The sequence below is a fragment of the Rhinolophus sinicus genome, chromosome 13, assembly GCF_057876585.1.
Source record: "Rhinolophus sinicus isolate RSI-liver-muscle chromosome 13, RSI-T2T, whole genome shotgun sequence".
Taxonomy (NCBI): Eukaryota; Metazoa; Chordata; class Mammalia; order Chiroptera; family Rhinolophidae; genus Rhinolophus; species Rhinolophus sinicus.
In genome coordinates this window covers 23,993,972-24,021,848 of record NC_142513.1, presented here as the reverse complement: position 1 = coordinate 24,021,848, position 27,877 = coordinate 23,993,972, and the positions used below count along the sequence as shown (strand labels likewise).

At 43.6% G+C, this 27,877-nt stretch overlaps 1 protein-coding gene across 1 annotated transcript; it reads left to right on the top strand.

Annotated features, from left to right (window-relative positions):
* Positions 1 to 867: 867 nt before the first annotated feature.
* Positions 868 to 25,497, top strand: LOC109460105 (signal-regulatory protein beta-1-like). The gene is made up of 6 exons (XM_074317253.2): positions 868 to 1,008; positions 9,600 to 9,953; positions 14,547 to 14,867; positions 15,425 to 15,754; positions 20,202 to 20,310; positions 24,493 to 25,497. The coding sequence occupies exons 1-5, from the start codon at positions 906 to 908 to the stop codon at positions 20,306 to 20,308; spliced, it is 1,215 nt and encodes a 404-aa protein (XP_074173354.2). The 5' UTR covers positions 868 to 905; the 3' UTR covers positions 20,309 to 20,310; positions 24,493 to 25,497.
* The last annotated feature ends 2,380 nt before the right edge of the window (positions 25,498 to 27,877 follow it).

The following is a 27,877-nucleotide window of genomic DNA, read 5'->3' as shown; positions in this document are numbered from 1 at the left end:
AGATTGACTTTATTCACTCAACATAATGCTCTTGATAAACTACCAAGTTGTCGCACATTGCTGAGCAGTATTTCCTTGTATGGAAACATCACACACCACAGTGTGACTAACTGTACACTTATTATTAGACATTTTTGGTTGATTCCAGTTTTTTGCTATTACAAAGAAAGCTGATATGAATATTCGTGCATAGGTTTTTGTGTGGATGTAAGTTTCATTTCTCTGACATAAATGCCTGAGAGTGTAATTGCTGGGTCATATAACTCACTTCCTCTCCTGAAAGAAGTCAGGATATGATTCCCTTTTTTGAATGCAGGTACTTTACAAATTCTGAGTTCCACATTGCACTTGCATTTGGGCTAAGATTTATCATGTCCACCAATAAAAGATTAGAAAAAGGAGCTATTTCACCGGAGACTTTTTTTCCTCCAACACTGAACCCTGGAGAACCCACTTCCTTCCTTCAGGTGAGTTGCTCTTGGTGAGGGTGGTGCAGATGAGGCCACAAGCCGGCCACATCCTAGGGTTCTGGGCTTGGGAGTTTGGGACACAGCCCACAACCACAGACCTTTCTTGGCCTGGGCTCATAAATGGGGCGTCACCATAAAGATCTCAGATGGGGTGAGCGACCCAGTGGAAAAGAAGAGGTCCCAGGCAGGGAGGAAGCACTATTGATTGTAGGCCTGTCCAAGTCTCTCTGAAATCTTAAGATGAATAACTCTTCACTCTGTAGCTACCTTCACTGCCTGATTCTATTTCACAACCTGGAAGCAGGAACTGTGTAGAATCTAGTAGCAGGTGACTGTGTCACAGCCATTTCGCCCACCTCAGACACTTCCTCTTATACAACAACAGGCGGGGCTTCGCTCCTCTCACAGAGCAGAGTCCAGGCTCTCCCAGCCCACATGTGGACAGAGCAGGCTCCACAGGCCTCCAGGATGACCGTCCCTGCCTCCTGGCCCCACCCCCCTCCTTGTCTGCTGCTGACTCTACTGCTGGGACTCACAGGTGAGCACGCCTTGGGGTGTAAACCCCTCTCCTACCCTATGGTCTTCCTGCTGCCCCTCGACTTTTAGGGCCTCCAGGAAAACACAGTGTGTCACCCAGTGTTCCCACAGAAGGCTAAGGACTGGGCATTATCTGAGCATGAAATCAGGGGTCTCAGCATTTTATCTGGTGATCCATTGCCTGCGATGGTGACCAGAGGAATGAAAACAGATGATGCTTCAAAGCAGAACGGCGACAGCTCTGTGTGTATTAACTTGTCTAATCCTCACAACATCCCTGTGTGAGAACTATGACTATTTCCCCTAATTTGTAGATGAAGAAAATGAGGCAGAGAGAGGGACTTGCCCAACGTCACCTGTGTAAGGCAGTGAGTGGTTCAGCCAGGATTCAGTTTAGTCCAATGAGCTCCAGAGTTTGTTCATTTAACCATGTTATGCTGCTCAGCTTCTCAGTGGAGGCTGATTGCACAAAAATCAGACAACACTGAGAAGCTACAGAATAGTTATCATCCACCATAGCCCTGTGATATCAGGAGAATTCAAATCTGCTGTGTTTACTCACACACTTTTGTTAATGATGTGTTGGGTTGGTCCTATGAGCCAAAATTTTTCTAAGCTTCAAATATGTATTATATTTTCACCTAATCCTCAAAACAACCTGTATGTTAGCAGGCTAGGCCACACGTTTATGTATACCGGGGGTGCCAGAAAATATATACCCGTGATTTGTATTCATCTTTTGTTGTCGGTATATATTATTTCAATTTTAATACAGTTTTGTTTTCTTTCTTAAAATGTGTATACATTTTTTGCACCCCTGTATATATATATATATTTGTGAATGCATGTATCTATGTGTGCGTGTGTATGTATCAGTGGCTGTGAGGAAGGGCACACACACATACACACATGCACAGAATTTTTGTAGCATCTTTCCTTCTCTTCAAATCATTTTTCAGTCTTCATGAAATGCACATGGACAGATGTTTGGTTTCTCTGTGTCTCAGCCACCCCTGCTCCTTCTACTTCTCCAAATTTAGCAGTTATCCTCCCCCGATCTCTTAAGAAAAACATCGTTCTCTCTTGGTAAAATGAGTAGAACTTTTGTGTATTACTATCTTGGAGTCCTTCTTCCGTGAGGGATGGGGTGAGGAATTAAGTAGGAAGGAAGGAGATCAAAGGTCCAGAGATTCCTGCGTGTATGAGCTGTATCTGTAATTATATCCAGATCCATATTTATATCTGTATGGATACTTGTGTCATCTGCTATCAGCTGAAGCCTCTGGAAATCTATTGAGTAATTACATTTCAATTTCTGGAATACTCACTATGTGCAGATACTGTTGGAAATGCCTAGGGATGTATCTCATGTGACCGTTATATCCAAGGTACATCTTCTCATCCTTACTTATAGATAAGAAAATAGAAATACAGAAAGATTCAAAGTCACTCAATGGTAAATGGTAGAACAGTGATTTGAACTGTGGAAGTCTGATTCTAGAGCTCATGGGTTTAACCATTACTCTTTTCAAAGGCCTGTGTCCCCACTTCCATCCTCTTGAGATTATAGGAGCTCTTGTGAATGGGGGTGGGGAAAAGTGGGTGTTGGGGAGAAGGTTTGTGGTTTTCTTCTCGTGGATTCTTCTGCTTTTTGCATATGCAAAAGTTGCTTTTGATTTTCACCAAGTTCTCTACTTGGGAAATTCAGTTTCTGACATAATTTCCACAGATTTACTCACTTAAAATAGGCTTCTGGGTCTGAGGAAGGTGTCTTACTCGGCAATTCACACATCATTCAATTATTTATTGATACCAACTATATGCCAGGAACAGTTAGCTTTGGGAACATGGGATGCTTTGGTAAATAAAAGACAAAAAGTAGCTGCCCTCATGGAGCTTATGTCCTAGTAGAGATATGGTAGTAAACAACAAACATAATAAATAAGTAAATAATATAGTATATTGGGAAGTGATAAGGGAATATTAAAGTCTTGCTGGATAAGAGAATTGGAGGAATCTGTGGGGTAGATGTATTTTAAACAGTCTGTGTGGGCATCACTGAGAAGGAGAAATTTAAGTGAAGATTAAAAGAAGGTTGGGCGTGAGCCGTGTGGTTACCTGGGGGAAGAGCCTCCCTGACAGTGAGCAGCTTGTGCAAAGGTCCTGAGACTAGAATCTTCCTGCTGTGTTGAAGGATTTGGGCTATTGCTCTGAGTAAAATGGTTGCTGTTACAAAGTTTTGAAGACAGAAGTAACATGAGCTAACATGAGTTTTTAATTATTCTAGCATTTGTTTAAGAATAGACTACAACAGGACATAGAGAGAAGCCACCAGAGCATTTCAGAGGTCATCGCATTAATGTGAACAAGAAAAAGTGGTTTGCACCAGGAGAGTAGCTAGTAGAGATAAGGGAAAGAGGTCAGATTTGGATGCAGCTGAAGGGGAGCCAACAGGATTACCTGATGCATAGGATGGGGGTGAGAGAGTAAGACTCCCAGTGTTTGGGACCTGAACACCTGGAAGAATAAGGGTGCCGCATCTGAGCTATAGAGGGCTGTGGGAGAAATTCAGGAGTTCAATTTTGGACATGTTAACTGTGAGGTGTTTATTGCGATCCTAGGAAAAATGTGAGTGGACCATTGGACACGCAAGTTAGAGTTCACAGGAAAGAATGGGCCAGAGAGGTAAATATGAGGATTATAGATGCACAGATGGCAGAGTGTTTGCCATTCCCTGCTCCTCTCAGTACTGATGCCTCTTCTGTCCTCCCTCCTCCATTCTCTCCACTTCTTCTCCAAGATTCATTCACATTTCTTCCCATTTTTGTCTTAGTAGTTCAGTTTCCCCGCCCTTAATCTTCTCCAGACTTAAAAACCCAAACCTCTGATGTTCTCTGTACCTAAGAACCTGCCCCGTGAAGGTATGTGGCATCTTAGGAGGCGTATTTGGTTACAAATGTTGCTAAGTGGGTGGGTTTCACCAGCTCTCACTCTGCAAAAGTGAACAGCTTTTCCTTGAGGAAAAGCTAAGAAACAGAAAAGAACGCAGGACTTATTTGTGGTGCCACTGAGTTATAACCCTGCCACCAGAACTCATGCCTGTTTTTTAGGACACTTCAAATAAGAAGTAAAGTTTTTGTATTTGTCTGTGTGTCCAGAGATTGCTAGTCACTGAGGCAGTGAAATCAAAATGGAAAGTCTTAGACCTAAAGGTAAATAATTGGTCTAAATGTAACTGTGTTTCTTCAAGGCATAACTCATTTTCCAAACATAGTCAACCGCCCACAATTCTCTTCAGAACCCAAGTTTGAAGTGAGCTGTTTTTTCGCTTGCTTATCCCCATTTCAGTGCAGGTTCTCAAATCTACCAGACTCTGGAACCACACATTTCGACTTTTTTTTTTCCTTGAGTCATTTAGTCCAACACAAAGTCTCTCATGGGGCAAAGTCTTGTTTTAGCACATAATTTTTATTGTGGTAAAAGATACATTACATAAAATTTGCCATTTTAACCATTTTTAAGGATAAAATTCAGTGATATTAAGTTCATTCACAATGTTGTGAAACCATGACCACTATACATTTCCAGAACCTTTTCAACATCGTAAACGGACACTCTGTACCCATTAAACAGTAAGTCCCCATTCTTCCTTCCCCCACCCCTGGTTACCTCTATTCTACTTTTTGTCTCTATGAATTTTCCTGTTCTAGGTGCTTCATACAAGTGGAATCATATATTTGTCTGTTTATATCCAGCTAATTTCACTTAACATAGTTTTCGGGTTCATCCATGTTACAGAATGCATCAGAATGTCACTGCTTTTAAGGGCTGAATAATATTCCGTTTTATAGGCGTACCACATTTTGTTTATCCTGTATCTGCTGATGGAAGTTGGGTTGTTCGCACTGTCTTTGGCTATTGTGACTACTGCTGCTATGAATATTGATGTACAAGTGTCAGTTTGAGTTCCCGCTTTTAATCGTGGGGGGTATAAACCTAAGAATGGAATTGTTAGCTCATATGATAAATTCTATGTTTAACTTTTTAAGAAGCCATCACTGTTTTCCACAGTGCCTGCACTATTATTATAATCCTACCAGCAAAGCACCAGGGATTCCATTTCTCCACATCTTGGCTAAAGCTTATTTTCTGTTATGGCAACTGGTTTCTGTAACAGTCAGGAGACAGATCAATGCCCGCCCCCCCCACCCCCCCAGAGACGTCCATGTCCCAATACCCAGAACCTGTGAATATTTTACTTTATATGGTGAAAGAGATTTTGCAGAAGAGACACCTTTTTAAATTTCTTACTGTAGGTTTATTGGTTATGGTTTATAATACTCTGAAGATAATACCCGACTTGAAACATAGGTATGAAGTTAATTAAGTTGGGAAAATATTAACCACTCAATTAATGGTAGGTACTACCATTATTTGCTAATACTCCTTGGGTAGCAATTTGCAAAAGTTTTATAACAATTTTAAATATTGAGGCTCTTTTCATACTTTTTCCAGGACTTTATGCTTAAGTTAAAGCAATGATCTTTAAAATAGTTTCAATACATTATTAATTATGAAGTATTTGCATATCAAAATATCCTCTTGTAAGAGAGTTATTTTTTTCTATATCAGACTTCTGAATTGAAGCTCCAAGGACTGGAAGTTAGAATTTTGAGTTTCAAAGGTAGTCCATATCTCACCTTTAAAAATAAAATTAAGATGGTATTACTCCTTCTAAAAATCGCAAAACTGTTCAAGTAACTATTTCAGATAATGGCTCATTTTAACATCTGCCTGCCCTCTTGACTATATTCTTATAGTAAACATTATCTACCATACTGATTACATGTTTTGGGTTTTTTTTCAAATCCTACTTCTGCCATTTTTTCAATTTGCAGAGTCAGATTATGCTACATGAGGTAACGTGTTTGCAACAAAACAAAAAGCTGTTGCACTCAACTCATATGTGCACCATTTCCCCCACCCTGAAGTCTTTCGTATTTACTTGAAATAATCATATATATTAGTGTAAACAACAGATTTTAAAAGAGATTACGCTCTTGTTTTGTGAACGTTTAAATGGTTAATCTGAATTTTGAAAATGGCTTTTCAAAGGAGAATCACTGATTTAAACTTAGTTAAGTTGGAAATGAACAGAAGTTATTACCCTCTCAAAGTTCAGTGGTGATACGCATGTATTCCCATGGACTGGTGCCCAGCCTCAAACATTACATGTAATTTAGCACTGCTGATGGGAGCCTTCCCTGACAGAGATCATGTAAATTGTCCTAGGGGTCTGGTTCCAAAGAACTATCTTAACTCAGGGATGAAGTGCAGCTGAAAACTTTTCTTGTAACCTTTGGTAATGTCATAATACATAACCTTCTTGATTCGATCCAATTAGGTGAAATAAATACTTCTGTACCAATAACATGCAGAGTACACAGAGATAAGTAAATGTCAAGTGGCACTGTTCAGAGGACATTGACACACAGGCTCACCTCAGTTTTTTTGTTTGGTTTTCAGGATGCTATAGCCTTTGATTGGTAGTGGATAACTAACTGCTTTGCTCTTGCTGCTTCTGATTTTCTCTTTGTCTATCTTTCATATTTTAATCATAATGCATCTTGGTGTGGGCCTCTTGGGGTTCATCTTGTTTGGGATTCTCTTTGCTTCCTGGGATTATATGTCTATTTTCTTTTTCAGGGTAGGGAAGGTTTCCATCATTATTTCTTCAAATAGGTTGGTAAATCCTTGCTCTCTCTCTTCTTCTTCTGGTACCCCTATGATGTGAATGTTGGTATACTTGATGATGTCCCAGAGGTCCCTAAAACTATCTTCATGGGGTTTTTTTTATTCTTTTTTCTTTTTGATGTTCTGATTTGGTGTTTTCTGCTACCATATCATGAAAATCACTTGATTCAATCTGCTGCTTCATTGAATCTGTTGATTCCCTCTAATGTATTCTTCATTTAAGTTGTTGTATTCTTCATTTATGACCTTTTTTTTATGTTTCCTATCTCCATTTTTTATGTTTCCTATCTCTTTGTTGAAGTTCTTCCTAAGATCACTGAGCATCCTTATAAACAGTGTTTTGAACTCTGCATCTGGTAGATGGTGTGTCTCCATTTTGTTTAGTTATTTTTCTGGAGCTTTGTTCTGTTCTGTCATTTGGGACATGTTTCTTTATCTCCTCATTTTGGCTGCCTCCCTGTGTTTACTTCTATGTAGAGCTGCTACATCTCCCAGTACTGGTAGAGTGGCCTTAAAATAAAGTAGGTGTCCTATGGGGCCTAGTGGGGCTGTCTCCTGGGTCACCTGAGCCAGGTGTTCTAGGTGTGTCCCTTGTGTGGGTTGTGTGTGCCCTTCTGTTGCAGTTGAGCCTTGATTGCTATTGGCATGTCAGTGGGAGGGACTGACCATCAGACTGATTGGTTGTGAGGACTGGTCGTGACCCTACAGAGCAGGATTCAATTTAGCAGTGCTCTGGTGCCTGCTGAGTCTGCCCTTTGGGTGTGTTGTTTGTGGAGGTGGTTGGGTGGTGCTCTGCTGTGGTTTAAAACTGGCCATTGGGTGTGTTGGTTATGGGGCCTCTTGGGGGGGGGGTCTCTGGTGCAGACCAAGGTCAGCTGCTTCCTGTGCCCTGCCAAGGGCCACTTTGTATGAGCTATAAAGTGACTTCATATGGTTACCACTTGTGCTGGGCTTGAAGGGGCCTGGGAGAGGCTAAGCTGTGAACTGAGGCCAGCTGCTGTTAGTGCTGGGCTTGGGGCTGCTTAGCGAGTGTTACTGGGTATGTCCAGGTCAGATGCTGCTTGTTTGGGGTTTGTGAACCTTTGAGATATTTTAGGAGAGTTCACAGCTTGAGTCAAGACAGGCTGTTTGTATGGAAAAGCCACTGGAAGCAGCTTGGATGAGCCCGCAAGTTGGGTGGAGTGAGATCTCAGGGAATCAGCAGGGCAAGGTGAATGGTGTTGGCCAGGTTGATGAAGACTAAGATATAGTGCCCACCTGTGCATGCTGGCTTGGTGGGGGGTGGGATCAACAAAGGAACAGTGACTTCTTCCAGAACTTCTGTCTGGGAGAAAGCTGCCCCTCCAGCCCTCATCCTGAAGCCAGACAATTCAGTTCCTCCCCAAATGCCCCTGGCATTTTTCAAGCTGCTGCCCCAGTGCTGGAGCTCAGAGCAAGTGATTCCATTGGTGAATAACTTTATGCACAGGCCCTTTAAGAGGAATGCCTGGGACTTCAGGAGTCCTCCATCTCACTCAGCCACAATCTTCTCTGGTTTTCACAGCTGGAAGTTATGGGGATTTCTCTTCCTGCCACTGGAACCCTAGGCTGGGCATTCTATAGTGGGTCTGGGACCCCTCACTCCTCAGGGGGTACTTCTGCAGCCAAGATATCCCTCCTGATTTTTCACGTGGGTGTGGGATCAGCCCATTCCATGTCTCTGCCACCCCCTCCAGTCTCCATGTGGCTTTGTCTGTATTTCCTTAGTTGTAGGACTTTTGTTCAGCTAGACTTCAGTCTGTTCTCAACGATGGTAGTTCTATAGTTTAGTTGTAATTTTGATGTGGTCATGGGAGAATGCAATCACAGTGTATATCTACTCCTCAATCTTGACTGGAAGCCTAAAACCCTTATTTGGGGAGATTATCCTAGATATTCAAGGTGGGCCCAATACAGTTCAAGGGTTCTTATAAAAAGAAGGCAGGAAAGTCAAAGTTAAAGGACAAGTGACAACAGAAGCAAGAGGTTGGAGAAATAGGTGGGAAACATGAGTACAGGCATGTGGACGGCCTCTAGAATTTGGAAGAACATGGAACAGAGTTTTCAAAAAAAATACAGGTTGGTTGACACCTTGATTTAGGATAAGTACTATCAATTTGGGCTTCTGACCTCCAGAACTATAAAATAAAAAACTTCTGTTGTTCTAAGCCACTAACATTTTAGTACTTTCTTAAGGCTGCATTAAGAAACTAATATAACATGGTTATGCTATGAGAAAAAAATCCCAGGAACCAGAAATAATGTTTTACTTCCTATTTACACTACATGTTCATTGTGTGTTGGGACCTCTGCACATCATTTCCAGGCTGATGGGACAGACCCCATCATGAGCGTGAGGACCTCTGTGGAAGAGGGGAGGTGAAGCATAACGGTTCTTGCAGTAAATGCATATCCCACAAAATACATTCATCACCTCTGCTCGCAAATCATTTGCCTAAAGAAGTCTAATCATCCCTCCCAATTCGAAGGTCCAGAAGTGCAACAATCCATGAAGCCAGAAAGTGAACAGCCTGAAATATTTGGGGAAGCATGACACTTCCAGAGAGGGCTTAGACACTCAAACCCACTCTCTATCACCTCACTTAACCTCTCTATGCCTGAGTTTTGTCATTTACTATAAGGTCTCACATTACAGGCTTGTTGTGAGGATACATGCAGGGATATAATATATCTAATGTGCTGAGCTCAAGGCCAGCTCATGGTGTGGGCTCTGTGAATGAAAACTGTTGCTGATAAACACTTGACAAAACCTACAGGATCAGATAAGGATGAATAAATAACTGCTGTGTTTCCCTCCAGGAGGGGCAGGTGAGAAGGAGCTGCAGGTGATTCAGCCTGAGATGTCAGTGTCGGTTGCAGCTGGAGAGACGGCCACTCTATCCTGCACCCTGACTTCACTGCTCCCCGTGAGATTTATAGAGTGGTTCAGGCAGACAGGGACAGGCCAGGAGCTAATCTACAGTTCCAAAGAAGGCCACTTCCCCCGAGTAACAAGTGTTGCAGACGTCATAGGGGGAAATACCATGAACTTCTCCATCCGTATCAGTAATATCACCCCCGCAGACTCTGGTACCTACTACTGTGTGACATTCTGGAAATGGTTAGCTAATGTGGACTTTGAATATGGACCCGGAATTCAGCTGCTTGTGAGTGGTGAGTACAGTGGGCATCTTTCGTATCCTTGTATATGACAACAAGTAAATCAGAACACCCTCCACTGTTTTTTGTTGTTGTTTGTTTATTTTTGTTTGTTTGTTTTGAGCAACACCTAGGAATCAGGTGCTGAAAGGGGTGCTTATATCCACAATCTGATTCATGGTCTAATTTCACCCCTTCTGTGTATTAGGGACACTGAGGCCTGGAGACGTCATGCTATTTGCTCAGACCCCATGGCTGGCAAATGGTGGGAACAGTCTGGAACCCCCACCTGCCTGGCTCCAGAGCCCTTGCCTTTTCCAATCCCATCCAACCCCTTGGTTCCAGGGATGAGGGAGCTGAGAGGCTGAGTGACGTGCCCATCACAGGGCAGACCTCACCCTTGCCTCCAGAGAGTGCTCCCCTCAGTGTGGCCGGGCTTCTCCTTACTGACACTCACTGAGCACCGCTGGGGGCCAGGCTGTGCTCTGGGTGCTGTGGCAGCAGCAGTGAGCAAAGCAGGCAAAGGCTCTTTTTCCATGAAGCTTTGTTTTCTTCCCTCCAGTGAGGAGAAATCCACCCAGGGCAGGGAGGGGGAGAACGTGTTTCTTTATTTCATCCTCAGCACCATCACACTGAGAAGGAATTCCTAAGAGGCATGGACTCAGTGTTTTCTCTGACAGCCCTGGTTGGAGGAGGTGCCCAGAGGTTGGGCGGTCACTGTGGTTCTGCCTGAGTCACACAGTCACTGAAGCCTCTGAACAGAGTTGGGTCATCTCAGAATATCTGTCCCTCACCCAGGGAAGAGAATCCCCATGTGAGTTACTTCGGTGTTGCCCCATTGAGGCAACAGATTGCTCATTTAGGATTTTCTGCCACAGGTGCAGGATCCTGAATCCTGGAACGTCAGCATACAAAGGATCTTTAGACCATCCAGCCCAACCCCCCATGTATAGATGGAAGCCTGAGGCCAAAGGGTGACAGAGAACTTGCCCACAGTCACATGGTCAGTGATTGAGGGGATTGCTCCAGAACCCCATCTGATTCCAAGCTAGCTCCTTCCTGCCCCAGAGAATGGACACTGTTACCATTGAAGAGCCTGGTGCACAGTAAGCACTGAATTAAAGCTCATTATAGCAAACCACTGAACATGGATCCAGCATTTCTCTTTTTCATGTGTTTCCCAAAGCTTCAAAATGCCCCTCAAATTCACACCGAGGCCCAAGGTGATTGGGGACCTGTCCCAACCTTCAGCCCCATCACCCCAAATCCAGCATTTATATCAGCACCTACAGCTGCTCACTATTTCAACAGCTGTGCACACTCCTTCATATGGAGACAGCACCATTCATTTATAGTCTTCTGTTGGTGGTATAAGTTGGCCAATAAAAGTGCTGCAGTGGATACCTGTGCCCATGTGTCACTCTCCTTATGAGGAACATGCCCCCTGGGAGGGGCATTGCTAGGCCAGATGGAACACGTACTTTAATTTGTGTAGATGTTGCCAAATTTCCCTCCTAGACATAGCAACTGAGCCTCCTCACCACCCCTGGACATAAGCAGGGAAGGTGACTTTATCCTGAATTTGCAGATATTACAAGAGGGCCCAATGGTGTGTCCTGTGCCTAAGTAGTCACAGGTCGCAAGTGGCTCCACTGCCACTCAGATCTGCTGCCTCCTGGTAGAGTCCTCGTTCCTCCTCCCAAGTTATCTGCCCAGATGATGCCCTGGGTGAGAAAGTAGGGATGTGGGAAGGGGCCAAGAAACAGCAGTTTGCTAGGTGCTGTATCTTTTTCGTGGCATTTACTGCTTATAACCAGTGCTGAGAGGGAGGAGCCATCTGTTGCCCCTTTAACAGATAAGGACTCAAAGGATCAGAGAGCGGACCTGACCTGAACAGGAAGGGGAACCAAACTTTAAACCCCAAACAGCATAATGGCTCCCTGCAATACCCTACTGTGCCGATCAAAGATTGGAGAAAGTTCCAGCCCTCTTATTTTAAAATCTCATATTGTTCTGTTCTTCACCAATAAGAAAAAAAAAAAATTCTGTGTGGGAGGCGGGGCAACTTTATGTCCCAGATCAGACAGATACACAAATGTGTCGTGATGTGCTGATCCTGTTCCTAAAAGACGTGGCTCAGCGTAAGTAAAAGTATTCCGACTTGTCCTATGTGACAACATGGATGTTCTAGAGGGTATTATGCTAAGTGGAATTAGTCAGACAGAGAAAGGCAAATACCATATATGATTTCACTTATATGTGGAATCTAAAGAGCAAAATAAATGAACAAACAAAGCAGAAACAAACTCACAGATATAGAGAACAAACTGATAGTTGCCAGAAGAGAGGGAGATTGGGGAATGGGTGATAAAGGTGAAGGGGAATAAGAGGTACAAACTTCCAGTTATAAAATAAATAAGGCACAGCTATGTAGTCCATAACACAGGGAATAGAGTCAATAATATCCAATAACTTTTCATGATGATAAATGGTTACAGGACTTACCGTGGTGATCACATCATAGGGTATATAAATGTCTAATCACTACGTTGTACACCCAAAACTGATATAATATTGTATGCAAACAAAAAAAATTTTTAATCATTCAGGAGTTTTTTTCCCCCTTCATGGTGGTTTGTTTGCTTCACTGAACAGCCTACAGGAGCAGCCTGGGACAATAGCCTGGATAGAGCAGAGAAGGGCCACTGTAACCCCAACAACATCGTGTACCCACTTTTCTGTCAGAAGATAAGGAAGGAGAGGCATTTCCTAGAGGATGCTGGGGGCCCCGTGTGAGCAAGAGTTCATATTCTAGACTCAGTTATCAGAAACCCACGTCTACCAATTATAGCGACGGGGTCCTCAGGCCTGGGCACTCAAAGATGTCTCCTCCCTATAATTGCCTGAAGGCAAAATCTGAGAGGGAGAAGAAGGTGGTAGTCAGTTGTGGGCTCCTGCAGGTGGGATATTTGCTCCATAGATAAACATGAAGCTTGGGGGGGTCACAGGAAATACCCCTGGGATACTGGGGCATTTCTTTCAACCACACTTTTCTCATCTGTAACATGATGATAATCATGGACTCCTTTTTTTTTTTTTTTTTTAAGTTTTTTTTTTTAATCACTTTTTTTTTTTTTTTTTAAACGGGGAAGGAGAACGGGACTTTATTGGGGAACAGTGTGTACTTCCAGGCCTTTTTTCCAAGTCAAGTTGTTGTCATTTCAATCTTAGTTGTGGAGGGTGCCGTTCAGTCTCAAGTTGTTGTCCTTTCAGTCTTAGTTGTGGAGGGCACAGATCAGCTCCAGGTTCAGATGCTGTTGTTAGTTGCAGGGGGCGCAGCCCACCATCCCCTGCAGGAGTCGAACCGGCAACCTTGTGGTTGAGAGGACGTGCTCCAAGCAACTGAGACATCCGGGAGGCAGCTCATCTCAAGGTGCCATGTTCAATCTTAGTTGCAGGGGGCAGAGCCCACCATCCCTTGCGGCACTCGAGGAATTGAACTGGCAACCTTGTGGTTGAGAGCCCACTGGCCCATGTGGGAATCGAACCGGCAGCCCTCAGAGCTAGAAGCATGGAACTCCAACCACCGCCTGAGCCACCGGGCCGGCCCCTGGACTCCTTTTGAGAGAGTGAAAAAGATTTGAGGACTCTGTGTGAATCACCCAGCACAGAGTAGACACACCCCAAATCAGGTGTCATTTCAAGGTTGTGACCCAGTTCCCATTGCTGAGTTTTCCTCACCAACACAAAGTGTCTGTGTCTCTTCTAATTTAATAACAATTAAGAAATTACCCACCTTTGGCTTTCTCAGCACTCAGTGATCTTTGTTTTCTACCCAAAACTGACCCCAGAGAAGAACCCAGATTCGGAAAAACATCCCTTCATCCAGTGTCTTCAAATTCAGGGATTGGCACAGATTAGCCCCACTGGAATATCTGTGGAAAGGATGAAAACTATGGAGTAAATCAATAAATTCCTAAGAGAAGAGCTCTGGATATAAATGAAGTCTGGGTTCCAGATACACCTGTGTTTGTTTATTTTGGGGGAGCATCTTCCATTTTACTTAAAGCAAAAATACTTCCACTGCCTGATTTACCCTCATTGCAGCCCCGGGAAGGAGAAATGCCTGCTGTTTCGTTTCACAGAATGAGCTGGAATGTGCCCCAGTCACCCCTCTGGTCAGCTGGCCGGCCTGGTTCCTGCTTTCACAGTGGTCCCGCACGTCACTGCTTCCCCTGCATTTACTTCTGTAAACGCTTTCCCTGAAGTTGGGAAGCTTTCCAGGGGAGGCCACCTAGGAACAGTTAATGCGAAGAGGGAGATCGATCAGTAATTTTGTTCCCATGTCCAGACTGGTGTGAAATCACCCAGCAGAGAAAAAAAGATGGACTTTGAACTCAGGCCTGGAATTGCATGTCAGCCCTGCCCCTCACTCAGAGGTGAACTCTGAGGACATGTGTGTCCTCCTCTGTAAGATGAGAATGTTGACATTGCCCTCCCAGCATTATTAAAAATAATATATGTGAGGCTTCTTTAACAGTGTCACATGCTTATCCTTAGAGGTGATAACCACAATCATGGTTATTGTTCATTTTGCTCCTTTTGTAGCCAAACCCTCTCCCCCTGTGGTATCGGGCCCCACAGCGAGGGCCTCGCCTAAGCAGACGGTGAGCTTCACCTGTGAGTCCCACGGCTTCTCCCCCCGAAAGATCACCCTGAAATGGTTCAAAGATGGGAATGAGCTCCCAGCCTCCCAGACCACCGTGGACCCAGAGGGAGACAGCGCTTCCTACAACATCTCCAGCACAGTCAGGCTGGTGCTGGCCCTGGGAGACATTCGCTCTCAGCTGGTCTGCAAGGTGGACCATGTCACCCTGCAGGGGGGCCCTCCTCTTCGTGGGACTGCCAACTTGTCTAAGACCATCCGAGGTAGGTTCCCTCCCACCCAGATGAGCCCACACCTGGCCCTCAACCTCCAAGCCTGCTCCACCCCTGCTTTTGCTCCAAACCTGGAATTGCCTGGAATCTAATTCCCAACAGTCCTTCCCATCACCAGGTATCTAGATGTCCCCATCACTTTTTACAAGATCAACACCTACCACTGTAATTGATGGTCATCTACTTTACCAATAGCAGCTCCAATTACTGAGCACCTACTGTAAGCGAAGCCCCTATATGCTTGGTGATTTCATTCATTTTGTTACAGTTAGTACGTTCCAGCTGCATTCCAGGGCCTGTGCTTTTTATTTTCATTCACATTACCCTAGTAGGAGCTACCAGTCCTTGAGCAGTTACTGTGTGCCTGGCACTGTGCTTAGTGATTTCATTCATATGCAAGGAGTTCCCTCAGTGTTTGAGCACCTGCTGTATGCCTGGCAGTGTCCTGGTTGGTCCCCTTGCTGTGCGGGGAGGAGCTAAGTTATGGAGCCCTCCCCTGTGATCTGTCTGTTCCTTGATGTCAGAGCTTCTGCCCTGTATTGTTTCAGTTCCACCCTCCCTGGAGGTTACTCAACAGCCCGTGGCAGGGAACATGGTGAACGTCACCTGCTGGGTGAAGAAGTTCTACCCCCGCCGCCTACAGCTGACCTGGTGGACAAATGGAAACTTGTCCCAAACAGATATGGCCTCGATCCTCACAGAGAACAAGGACGGAAGCTTTACCCGGATGAGCTGGCTCCTCGTGAATTTATCTGCCCACAGGGAGGACGTGGTGCTCACCTGCCATGTGGGGCATGATGGGCAGCCGGCGGTCACCAAACACCTTACCCTGGAGGCCTCTGTCCACCAGAAGGACCAGGGGTCAGACATAAATACAGGTGAGGCCACCAGTCCAACTGCCTTGGCTTTTATTATATAAATTTTGTGTGTTTTTTAATGTTAAAAGTAGTAATTCATACTTATTATAGAATAATCTAGAAGTCTATAGATAAAATATTTAAATGAGCTCCCCCTCCCAAATCCCACATCCAAGAGTCACCACCAGTAAGAGTTAGTACACATTCTTATAGAGATTTTGACATCAATATACATTGAAGAAAGTGATAAAGGAGGAATGAGATCATGTGTTCACAGCGCCCTGCCTCTTGCTTTCCTCACCTACAGTTACTGCGATCACCATCTCTGTCCGCCCACCGCCTTCCTCCTTGGACTTTCTCACTGCTGCCTGGTCTCTTTTCCATCCTAGACTTTTCCATCTGGCCCAGGCCCCCAAGTGACCATGAGTGGCCACAGCACAGGCCTCCTTTGTCCCTTGATTTATGACAATGAACTAGCAATAATCACAATTGCCTCCTGCCAGTTTACTGAAGGAAAATTTCAGTTCATCTCTGATTTTCTCTCCTGATTCAACTTCGCTGTGAGTGTGGAGTTTTACAGAAGGGACTTGGGGAACAACGTCTTGTCCTCACACCAGGTGATTGGGGTAAACTAATGATTCCACATATAAGTCCTTGAATACGGACACCAGCTTGTACATCAAATATGTGCTAATTAGAGACATGCTCTCCCTCAGCTGGGCATTGTCCCAAGATATATATGTCCCATTGTCTATAGGTATGGAGACCCCCTTTCTGTAAATAAAATATGTCTTATTTCTCTCTCATGTAACATCAGAAGGGCATTGGGCCTGGATTCCAGGAGTTTTTACTACAGAAGAACTTTCAAAGGCCCACGTTTGTCCCAACATGTCCTGTGGTGATGTCCTACCTGCTGGGTCAGTGTAGGCCACCTAGTGTCCATGTCGCTGCCTGCTGGGAAAGTAAACATTGGAAGGGGAGGCTAAACAATTGCCCTGAAAATAAAGTTATACAGAAGTTACATAAATGGGTCCACTAACCTAGTCATTTATGCACATCCGGTTGTAAATGTAGTCCATAATTGTGTGGTCATGATTAATAACATTAGTTTTTCTACAAAACTAACACCATTATATACTTTATAAAATTGACAATTATTCCCTAATGTCATCTAAATGGACTATATAGTCAAATTTCTCCAAACTTCTTTTATAGCTGTTTTTTGTGCACCAAAATTGGTTTTGATTCGTCATTAATAACTGGGTAGAACTTTCCTGTGAAATCACTTGGGCCTCGGGAATCCTTTTCCGGATTTGAAAAAGATTTTGCATAGTTTAGGACTGTTCACATTACTCATTTCATATTGGGTGGATTGTGGTAGCTGGTGCTTTTTGAGGAATTTGGTCCACTTTCCCTATATTGTCAAACGTCTGCCTGTAGAGTTGTTTATAATCTTCCCTCATTATCCTTTTGATGTCTGCAGGGTCAGTGCTGATACCCCATTTCATTCTTGATTTGGACGTTGCCATTTCTCCTTTTTTCATCAGTCTTTGTAAAAGTTTTTCAATTTTATTGATCTTTTCAATGAACTGCTTTCTTTTAATGATTTTCTCTATTGTTTCTCCATTTTCAATTTCATTGTTTTCTTCTTCTTTTTACTTTAAATTTCCTACCTTCTGCTTTTTCGGCGTTGATTTTGCTCCCCCTTTTCTTGTTTCTTGAAGTGGAAACTTACATCACTGATTTTAGAATTTTTCTTTTTTCCAATGCCGCACGTGGGTCATCATCTGTGCCTGTGGAGTTAGGAGAGTGCAACTTATGATGCCCGGTCACTGCGTTCTTCCTCCAGTCCTCAGGCCCCTATCCAGTCTGCCTTTCTCTTCCACCTCGCAGAGTCCTATGCTTGTACCTGGTACCATTTCTAGGGTTCAGATTTGTACTGAACTAGAGAGCAGGAGAGATGAGACTCTGCCATTTTGTCTGGACTGACTTGGGTTTGTTTTTTCATCTCTGTCTTCTGCTGGGGCTCAGACCAGGCTGTTACTTCCTGGTTCTCTCAGTGTGCCTGACCTAACACCCTTGCTAAGTATTAGGGTAGAAAATGGTTTTTGGCTTGTCTAGATTGACAGGCTGGAGCAAAGTGCAAGAGGCCTATGTGACCCTGTGCACTGGGATGTCACATATCACCTAGATATCTGAGGGTTCTGGCCGCTCCAGCCTTGGGTCAATGGGCCTGGTGTGACGATGCATGTATTTTTGTTGATGATTATGGTATTGGGGTCCTTTGCAATATTCCTATCCTAATGGACCTCTCTCTGTCAGTATAGGATAATCCAGGCATGTTAATGGACTTTTGGGTTTGTTGGGTCATTTTGATAGTAAGAGAAATGTTCTGAGTCCTTTAATGTTTTTGGTTCTCTGCTGCTTTTCAGAACTTCAAATGTCCCTGCCCACCTTGTTCCTTTGTCTCCTCCTCACTCATTTGCCAAACAACGCTTCTTCCTTTATTTCTTTTGCCTTTTCCCTGGGAGTTATACACTGTCAATCATGCCTGTCCCTTTAATCTCATCTGTCCTTTTAAAATGTCCCTGCCTCCTTGTATTAGTTTCTTATTGCTGCTGTAACAAATTACCACATATTTAGTGGCTTAAAACAACACAAGTTTATTACCTTACTGTTCTAGAAGTCAGAAGTCTACAATGGGCTGGCAGGACTACGTGCCTTCTGGAGCCTGTAGGGGAGAATCAATTTCCATGCCTGTTCTAGTTTCTACAGACACCCACACTCCTGCGCTAAGGGCCCCACATCACTCTGAGCTCTGCTTCTGTCATCACATAGTCTTCTCTGCATCTTCTTCCTCCTCCTCTAACTTATAAAGATCTGTGTGATCACATTGGCTCCACTCAGATAATGCAAGATAATGTCCTCATCTCATGATCCTTAATTTAATCACTACTGCTAGACGCTTGCCATGTAACACAACATAACAACAGATGCTAGAGATACTGTGCTGACCCTTTCAAGTCAGGCAGACTTTGAAACCCCTTCCCGTGATCTGAGCTCTGATCTACAGGACATTTTTCCAATATTTTCAAATTTAAGGTAGATATGATATTGGCGTGATTTCTAGATAACTCTTAGTCTCCTTTGTTAGCTTTCCTCATGTGTTTCTCCACATTCTTTCTTGTGGCCGAGTGAAGGTGAGCTGGCAGGCTTCTGACAGATTGTGCACGAGGATTTGGTGATTTTTTTCCCTTTTGACTCACAGTTATTTTGAAGTTTTGGCATTTTTTCTACCAGTAATACTGAGAGCCAGTTCTGTGTAAGATTTAATGTCTTTTTTGTTTGTTTGTCTGTTTTATTAGTTTTGGAAAGGATGATTTTGAAGATAAGCAGCTATGCTGCTGCCGTTGTCTTCAGCAGCTCAGAAGTAGACTAAAGATTTTTGAGTGCTTCGATCCATACATCCCTATCCCTCATCTCTGGGTCCCATGCTCCCCCATACGGGTCCTACTCTGGCAGATCAGGCCTACTGAAGTGAAGAATTCAACTTTCTCTGTAGTTCTGCTCTTCTTATAAAGATGTCCTGGGCCAAACCTCAGCTTATTCTGCCCTGTGGCTCTAGGGGATAAGACTCTGCAAAGCTGTCAAGAAGTTTTCTGGCTCACACTTACCCTGTAACTGGTGATTAATCATTCTTAGCTTTCTTGTCTTTCTCCAAAAGATAGATGCCCCACCAACAGCCACCCAATCCCGTAGAGCTTATTACCATTACCCAACTCATTTTCCAATTCCTTTCCTCTGGTTACACTCTCCCAGTTCACCACCAGCGAAAATTTTAACAATTGCACCAATAGGGTAAACCAAAGACAGCAGGTCTCATGAGTCAGGCCACCCTGAGGGCTCCCTCAGCTCCTGAGAACATGGGCTCATCCATCCCCACCCTGCTGGAAAGCAACGCAGCCTTGAAACTCTCCCACTGTGAAACCTCTCCTCACTCTACTGCAATGACATGTTGATATTTGTTCTAATAACTCTGAGAGGTTGAACTTGTCAAGGTCTCAGGGTCATCCTACAGGACAACAGTGATGGATTTCCCTCGGTGTGAATCCCACTAATCTTGTGATTCTCCCTAAACTCTCTGAGCTTGTTTCTTCATCAGAATGAGGATACTAACTGCCCCATAGAGGTGTGAGGACCAAGTCAGTAAACCAGGAACCACACTTCTGCATCACTGAGTGTACATTCCTTCCACCCCGCCCTCAAGGAGGACAATGCTGGCAGCCTAAAAAGGGGCTGAGTGAGAATGAGGAGCCTCTTTACCCTGGTTACTGCCTCAAGCCTGAGCCCAGGGCAGGATGTAGGTGCAAAACCTGAGTGTTGACGGGCCCAGGTAACCTCACATGGAGTAAATGGAATGGTCTCCTGTGTGGTCCCACTAATGGCTTCTCCTGTCCCTTATTTCCAGGCCCGGCAATGTCTACTCAATTCCTCATCGCTTTCTTCCTTGTCAACAAGGTGCTGCTGGCAGTAGGTGTCTCTGCCTTCTATGTCCACAGGAAGCTGAGGGCCTGACTGTAAGTTGTTGGGCAGGGAGGGCAGGCCAAGGGCTGTCCCAGAAGGGGTAAGGTCAGAAGGAGGGGCCAGCACACAGGTCACACAGGGTCAGGGCCCATGGCGAGTTAAGAGAAGGTGACACACCTCTCTCAATACCCTGAGGAGTCTTGGGGATCCTTTGAAGAGGTTCCCAACTCCAAGGAAGTGTGTGGGATCTTGCAGGAGGTGGGCGGGGTCAAGGGTTTTGAAGGGTGTCTGCAGCATCTAGCGCTTCTATGGAAGAAGTGGGCAGAGGGGCTGAATGAGGGTCAGTTGAGTGAGTGGTTCCCTTGGAAACCATCTCTAGATTATTTCCTCACTCGGACTCCTTCGGACAAAAATAATCAACATTTTAGAGTAATGTTGAGAAGTCCTGGATTGGCTTCTCTGAGGGCTGTTCCCTCTCTGACCCTCTGCATGACAGAGTGAAAAGGAAGGACCTGGGGAGGAAAGCTGAGGTGGCAGAGTCCTATTTCACAGGCTGCCTGTTCTCTCATGACAGGTGTCCCAGGAGGAGGACAGTGGGGACATAAGAGACATGCAGGGCACGTTTCTTGACTGATGAGCAGATATTTAAATGTTGACATGTTTCCCACAGCTGCTTCGTTCCCTGCTCTATGCCCCCCTCAATTTCTGCTGCCCTTTCCCTTCCCTAAAGGGCCCAGCCTAAGAGAAAGAGCCGACCAGAAGCTTCCACAGACTCTGCTTAAATGCCTCTCCTCCCTGGAGACCTGCTGCCCACAGCTCCTGCTGCTCCTTCTCACGGTCCTTGATGCCCCCAGAGCTGGGTCTTCATACATGGTCCTGAGCAGGGGCCATGGGAACTAGCTCTAGGGACTGACTCACAACATCTCCCTGGAATGTGAGAAATGAATCAAATCTACACATATCAGGATACCTCTCATCCATCGCCTATAGACGTGGCCATGACCTATACATTCATAACCATGCTCTGAAAGAGTTATTCTGGTTCCAGATTCCTGCCTACCCTTGACTCCCCAGCCTCATTGAGCTTCTCTATTGCCTCTTGAGTACAAATAACCCCCATCCTGGTTTTAAGAGAAAAATGATTTTTCCTCTTTCTTAAATGCCCTACTTCTCAAACCCAGAAAGCTTTGCCTCCTCTCTCTGTGTTGGGAACACTTGTTCTTCTATCATCTTGCATCCTCCCAACCCTGTTGCTCGTGGTACACACGCTGTGAGTGCAGAACTCTTGGAGTCATCCTCGATTTCTCTTTCTTTTATAGCCCATATTTAATTCTGCCTTCAAAATGCTTATGTCCAGGGTGAAATGGTAGATGTTTAACAATCAACTCTTCCAAAGGAAAAAAAAAAAAGCCTGATTTTGTAGTGCTTGTCGCTTTCTGTGGTGTAAGTACTCCTAATGTGGCCAATTTCAAGCTACCAACAGTTTCACAGGCAGCTTGCAAAATCCTGAGATGTGAAAACTGGCTCTCCCGAGCCAGTGCAAGCCTTCCCCAGCACACCACTGAGTTATGTGCACAGTCTGCACACTTCCCACCCCCACTACTACTCCCTGGTCCCAACCACCATCGTTTCTTCCTGGACCATTGCTATAATCTCTAACAGCCTTTGCTGTTTCAGCCACAGTGATTTTTTTGAAAGTGAAAGTCAAATACTATACTACTCTACTTCTTCCCCTAACATATCTGCCTGCCTTACTCTTTCCCTTTTTTCAAGTCTCTGCTCAAATGTCACTTTAATAAAGGCACCTTCCATAAACCACCCTACAGAAAATCTAAATTCTTCTCTCTCACCCTAGCATTCCAATTCCTCTTAACCTGGTTAATTTGTTTCCTTAGCACTTAAAATGATCTGACATCCTAACTATAGACAGCCCTCACCTTACATGGTAGTACAGGACCGTAAAAGTGACTGCAAACTAAAACAGTGGAAAGTGACCTCAGTAATTAATGAGGAAAATAGTGATTGTTCTGTGACCTTTGAAATTTTTTTCAAAACATTAGAAATTTTCTTACTGTCAGTTATAAATGCATAGAAAAATAAAAAATAGTAAAACTGATATTTATTTAGTATACTGTAATTTGAAACAGTAGAAACATTGAGAATTGAAATGTTTTATTTCTTTGTAAAAACTTATCAAGAGTATTTTGAACAGTACTTACCTTCTTGTTGTATAATTTACAATATAGAGCAAACATCTTTTCTATGCCGTGGTGAACTGTCATACTCCTTTCTAAGTTTGGATCACCTTTCAACATTTTATCCCTGTGCTTTTAATGTTGTAAAATCTTTACAAAGTTTCCTTTAATTGGAAGTCTTTGCTGGTGTCACTTCCTCTGGGACTTTTTCACTCTTTTCCTTACCACCATTTCCCTCATTTATGGGGTAAGTTTGTCTTCACTCAGTTTCTCTGGCTGCATATCTAGAATCTTTCTAACAGTATCAGTTCCAACACTCCCACGGTCAGTTATTTCTTCTATAACTTTACACACATGCAATTTGAATTTCACTTCCAGCATTATCACTGTTAGTTTCCCTATTGCACTTTTATGTTTGTTGCCAATTCTTTTTTACAATTATTCATTTCTGTAAAATGCCACCTGGGTTCATCGTTGGCAGATGAGGAAACAACACAACTCCATGCTCTCTGTGTGGAAGCTCAGTAATAGTCACAGTGATCAATCCTGACAGACTCTGGAAAAAGTGACGTGATTATTTACTGACCGTGATGAGCATCTGTTGGTTACATAGTGGTTCGTGGATGAAAGAAAAGCAAGCAGCAAAGTGTGTATTTTATGCAACTGCTCACAGTAGTTACTGTGATAACTGAAATTTGAACCGTGTGTGGGACTGATGTTATTTAATTCAACTGTGGTAACTAAAATGCACGCATATCAGCACTATGCAAAGTGAGAACTGCCTTCTGTGTTTGTCTCTTCCTCAGATAGGATGTCAGTTCTAACAGAGAGGCACTACCTGTACCCTCAGTTGCAGAATAGTGACTGCCATATAATAGGCCATCACATTTTCCTAAATAAATGAATGAATACTTCATCGAGGACAATGGTGTCTACTACCCTGTTTCCCAGAAAATAAGACCTAGCTGGACAATCAGCTCTAATGCATCTTTTGGAGCAAAAATTTATATAAGAAGACCCAGTCTTATACTATATTATATAAAATCCGGTCTTATAGTAAAATAAGACCGGGTCTTACATTAATTTTTGCTCCAACAGATGCGTTAGAGCTGATTATCCGGCTAGGTCTTATTTTCAGGGAAACACGGCAGAGGATGGATTTCGAAATAAAATCTGTCATTCAATCACCTGGCTCTTGTATTCTAAAATCCTTTCATTAAAGACAACTCTCTCTTCTTAGTGTTTAAAACATCCTATCAAATAGACTTATTGGGGTTATCACTTTGTGAGGTATATAAATGTCTAATCACTATGTTGCTTTGTACACCTGAAACTGATAAAAAAAAAAATATTGGTCAAAAAAAAATCCCATCAAAACTTCAACATTCTCCAGAAAATAAGAAAGTGGGGGAAAAAAACCCAACTCATTGGAATGTGTTAAAGTGGCGTGGAAACCAATTAAAAGACCTTCCAATGGCTAAAACTGGAATGATTTGAGCAACATAATATAGTATTATTGGATTGTGCTAAGGTCTGAATATTTGTGTCCCCCAAAAAAAATTCACGTTAGAATCCTAACATTAGAAGGTGGGGGGCCTTTGGAAGGTTAGTAGGTCATGAGGGTACAGCCCCATAAATGGGATTAGTGCCCTTATGAAGAGACCCATAGAGCTCCCCAGCCCCTTCTGCCATATGAGGATACAATGAGAAATCTACAGCCCAAAAGAGGGCCCTCCCCCAACCATGCTGCCACCCTGATCTCAGACTTCCAGCCTCCCGAGCTGTGAGCAATAAATTTCTGTTGTTTATAAGTCATCCAGTTTGTGATATTTCATTACAGCAGCCTGAATAGACTAAGACAGATTATAACCTCAAATATAAAATATATATCTGAGTCCATAGTGATATAACTAAATAATTGAATAAATTAATAAGTAGTGGAAAACAAAAATATCTCCTGTGCAAGAAAGTCTGAAATAATGTACATAGTTACTCCACCCTAAAGGAAGGGAAGCCTAACTCTCTACTTCTGAAATGCAGGCTACACATGGTGACGCTCTTCCAAAGACTCTCTTCCAGAATGGAAAGGAAGAAAACGAGTAACTTTCCAGTGGGGCAACCTGGCAAATACAATTAAGCCAGGTGGTCAAAGGTTCATCAACACTCACAGATCAACATCAATAGTCATAAGTCATGTCAACAGTATGCACCCTTGATATAATGTGATGAAAATGCCACTTTTCTCTGTACCCTTCCTTCCCCAAACCCATAACTCAAGTCTAATTGTGATAAAAACAGACAAATTGCAATAGAGAAACAGTCTATTATATACCCGACCAGTACTCCTCCAAACCGTCAAGGTCATCAAAAACCAGGAAAGTCTGAGAAGCTGTCACAGCTGACAAGTGCCTAAGGAGACATGATGATTACATGTGGGACCCCGAACGGAATCCTTGAACAGAAAAGGACATTAAGTAAAAACTAAGGAAATCTGTTATGGACCAAATGTTTGTTGCCTTCCAGAATTCATATGTTGAAATCTAATCCCCAATGTGATGGTATTTGGAGGTTGGGTCTTTAAGGGGGAATTACGTCACGAGGGTGGAGCCCTCATGAGTGGAATTTGTGCCCTTATAAGAAGAGGCCAGAGAGCTGGCTCACCCCTTCCACAATGTGAGGATACAAGGAGAAGTCGGGAGTCTGCAACCCAGAAGAGGGTTCTCATTAGAACCAGACGATACTGGCACCCTGATCTCAGACTTCCAGCCTCCAGAACTGCAAGAAATACGTTTCTCTCATGTATAAGCTACCCAATTTATGGTGTTTTGTTATAGCAGCCCCAACCACACTAAACTATGGACTTTCGTTAATAATAATGTACCAATATCAGTTCATTAATTGTAACAAAGGTACCACACTAATGTAATAATAGGGAAAACTGTGTACAGAGGTATGTGGAAAGTCTCTGTATTATCATCTCAATTTTTCTGTAAATCTAAAGCTGTTCAAAACAACTAAGTCTATTAAAGAAATTTCAGCATCTTGTCCTCGGCTGGATCTCTGCCTCTTGTACCTGCTTGGGGATCAATGCAAAGGAACGTGTGGTGGGGAGACATCTGTGTGTATGCACCCAGGCTTTACGTCACTTCACAGGTCTGACGTTTCCTTCTCTTTCTTCCTCTGCCTTCTTCCAGAGCTCACCCTAGCCCAGGGACTCAGAGATCCCAGAGGAAGCTGCTTCTCAGTCCCCCATGACAGTCATCCTAAACTTGTCCAATTAAAGCCCAGGTCAGACCACGTGGGACCAGAGAACTTTGCGTTACCCAGGTGAGATGAGGTGAGGTAGCTTTGAGGACCTAACTGTAGGGCAGTTAATACATGTCCTGAGCCTAAAGAGTCCCAGGTAGAGGACATTCCAAGGAGCAGAATGGATGCTGTGATGTAGCAGATGCAGAAGACGGCTCTCAGCTGCCCTCTTTGGCATTGCCTCAGCTGAGGAGAGCCACCTTGCCCAAGGTCATGCCTTTAACATGCCACATCCAATGGCCCATCACCACGATGCTATAAAGACCCAGCTCTCTCACTCCAGCTCAGGACAAATCTGAAGAAACATCCTAGCACCAGAGCTCCATAGGAGGTCAACTGAGATCTCCATTAGAATTTCTTTGCAACTCTACTTCTCCTTTTATACCAATCCTGCTTCCTTCTCCTCCCATCCACAGATATTGATCCTAAAACTACTCCCTAAAAATTGACCTGCTTGTTAATCTTCATCTCAGAATCTGTTTCTCAGGGAACCCAACCCAGAGGCTGTGCTTGGTACCAGAAAATGTGGAGCTCCCTTTGTCTCTAGAGGCCAAGACAGTTATGAAAGGACGGATTGTGTGTACTACCATATACCATAAGCCAAGTAGTCTTATTATACTAAAATCAATGAGAACCCACAAAAGTATTTACGCAAGAGTGGGGTGTAATCAGATCTGTGTTGTAAAATACCACTCTGGCTGAAGTAGGAGGCATTTTACAGAGGGCAAAAGGAGACGGAGTAACCTAGTGAGGAGGTAATTGTTTTCATTTGGATAGGAGATGGAGAAATAGACTCAAGAAGTATCGAGGCGGTAAAATTAACAGGGCCTAGTAGAGAAATGAGGGAGGGTCTATAACATGAGTCCCTTCTTGGTTTGACCAAATGGGTAGATGATCTACCACATACTGAGCAAGGTGTGGTGACAGACGAGAATGTCTCAGTCGACATTATGAACTCAGTTTTGAATATTTGAAGTATACAGATGAAGAGTTCAAGGTCAAAAGAGACAGAGGGTGCCCAAAAAATGTATACACATTTTAAGAAAGGAAAAAAATGTGTTAAAATTGTAATAATATATACCCATAACAAAAGATGAACACAAGTCATGTGTATACGTTCTTTTTTGACACCCCAGGTATATAAGTCTGGATGATGGACTCGAGAGTACTCAGCTACTAGGAAATGGATTCAGGATTTGAACCTAAATTGTATCTGTAGCTAAAGCAAGTGGTCTTGTCACTGAAATTCCACCCTCTGAAGAGTTTCAAGTTCACTGTAAAGAGTGCTGGAGGTGGAGAAGAATAGGATGGTGGAGGCTGGAGGAAAACGCCTGTCCAATTCTCAGCAGGAGCCATAGATGGGCCTCCCAGCATGCAATTCATCACTCCAGAATCATGAGATAGGATGGATGAATCTCCAGGGCTTCTTTCTTTGCTGCCTCTTCTTCTTTAAGACATTATTCTAAATATTGTCTTTTAAAACAATATCTCCTAAACAAATTTCCCCCACAATTCTTCCTGCATGGAGCAGAGTCCTTTCTTCTTTCACCCAGGTCATCACAGGATTTACCCCACCCAGGCATTTCTCAGTGACAGAAGTACCCGGCTTCTCTTCATCTTCCATGAAAAATGATGGATCATTCCCATTTTCCATGTCTGCTGTGGGTTTTTAAATGAAGGCACTGGCTTGCAAGGACATGGAGTGAGAGCCGTAATGGCTATATTAGAGGGAGTATTTATATGTGTTTATATTTGATTTGTAATATTGAATATGCTGAGACCTGCGTTCATTTTTTAAAAAACATTTCTAGCTATTCTATTATGGACATTAGCATTTGCCTTCTGGCTTAAACGTGCATTTCACAGGTTTACTAGGGTTGTTAAACATCTTTTCATAGATTTGCTTCTTCTCCTGTGACTACCTTGTTTGTGGGCTTTGCAAGGCTATCTGCCTGTCTCTCTCGTCTCTGTATCCCTCTCAGCACCCAGCCTAGCAATTTGTCCATCCCAGTAGCTAATACATGATGTGGAAAGAAAGAGTTCATGAAACATCAACATCAATCTGGACCAGCAGAGCCAGGCCATGGGACTGGGAGCTGACTTGTGTCTCCCTCCAGGA

Bases quoted from the DNA above. Each gene is read 5' to 3' on its own strand.
- LOC109460105 (XM_074317253.2), top strand. From the start codon at position 906: ATGTGGACAGAGCAGGCTCCACAGGCCTCCAGGATGACCGTCCCTGCC. The intron at 14,868-15,424 runs GTAGGTTCCCTC...GTATTGTTTCAG, and splicing joins CTTGTCTAAGACCATCCGAG to TTCCACCCTCCCTGGAGGTT. The intron at 15,755-20,201 runs GTGAGGCCACCA...CCTTATTTCCAG, and splicing joins GGGGTCAGACATAAATACAG to GCCCGGCAATGTCTACTCAA.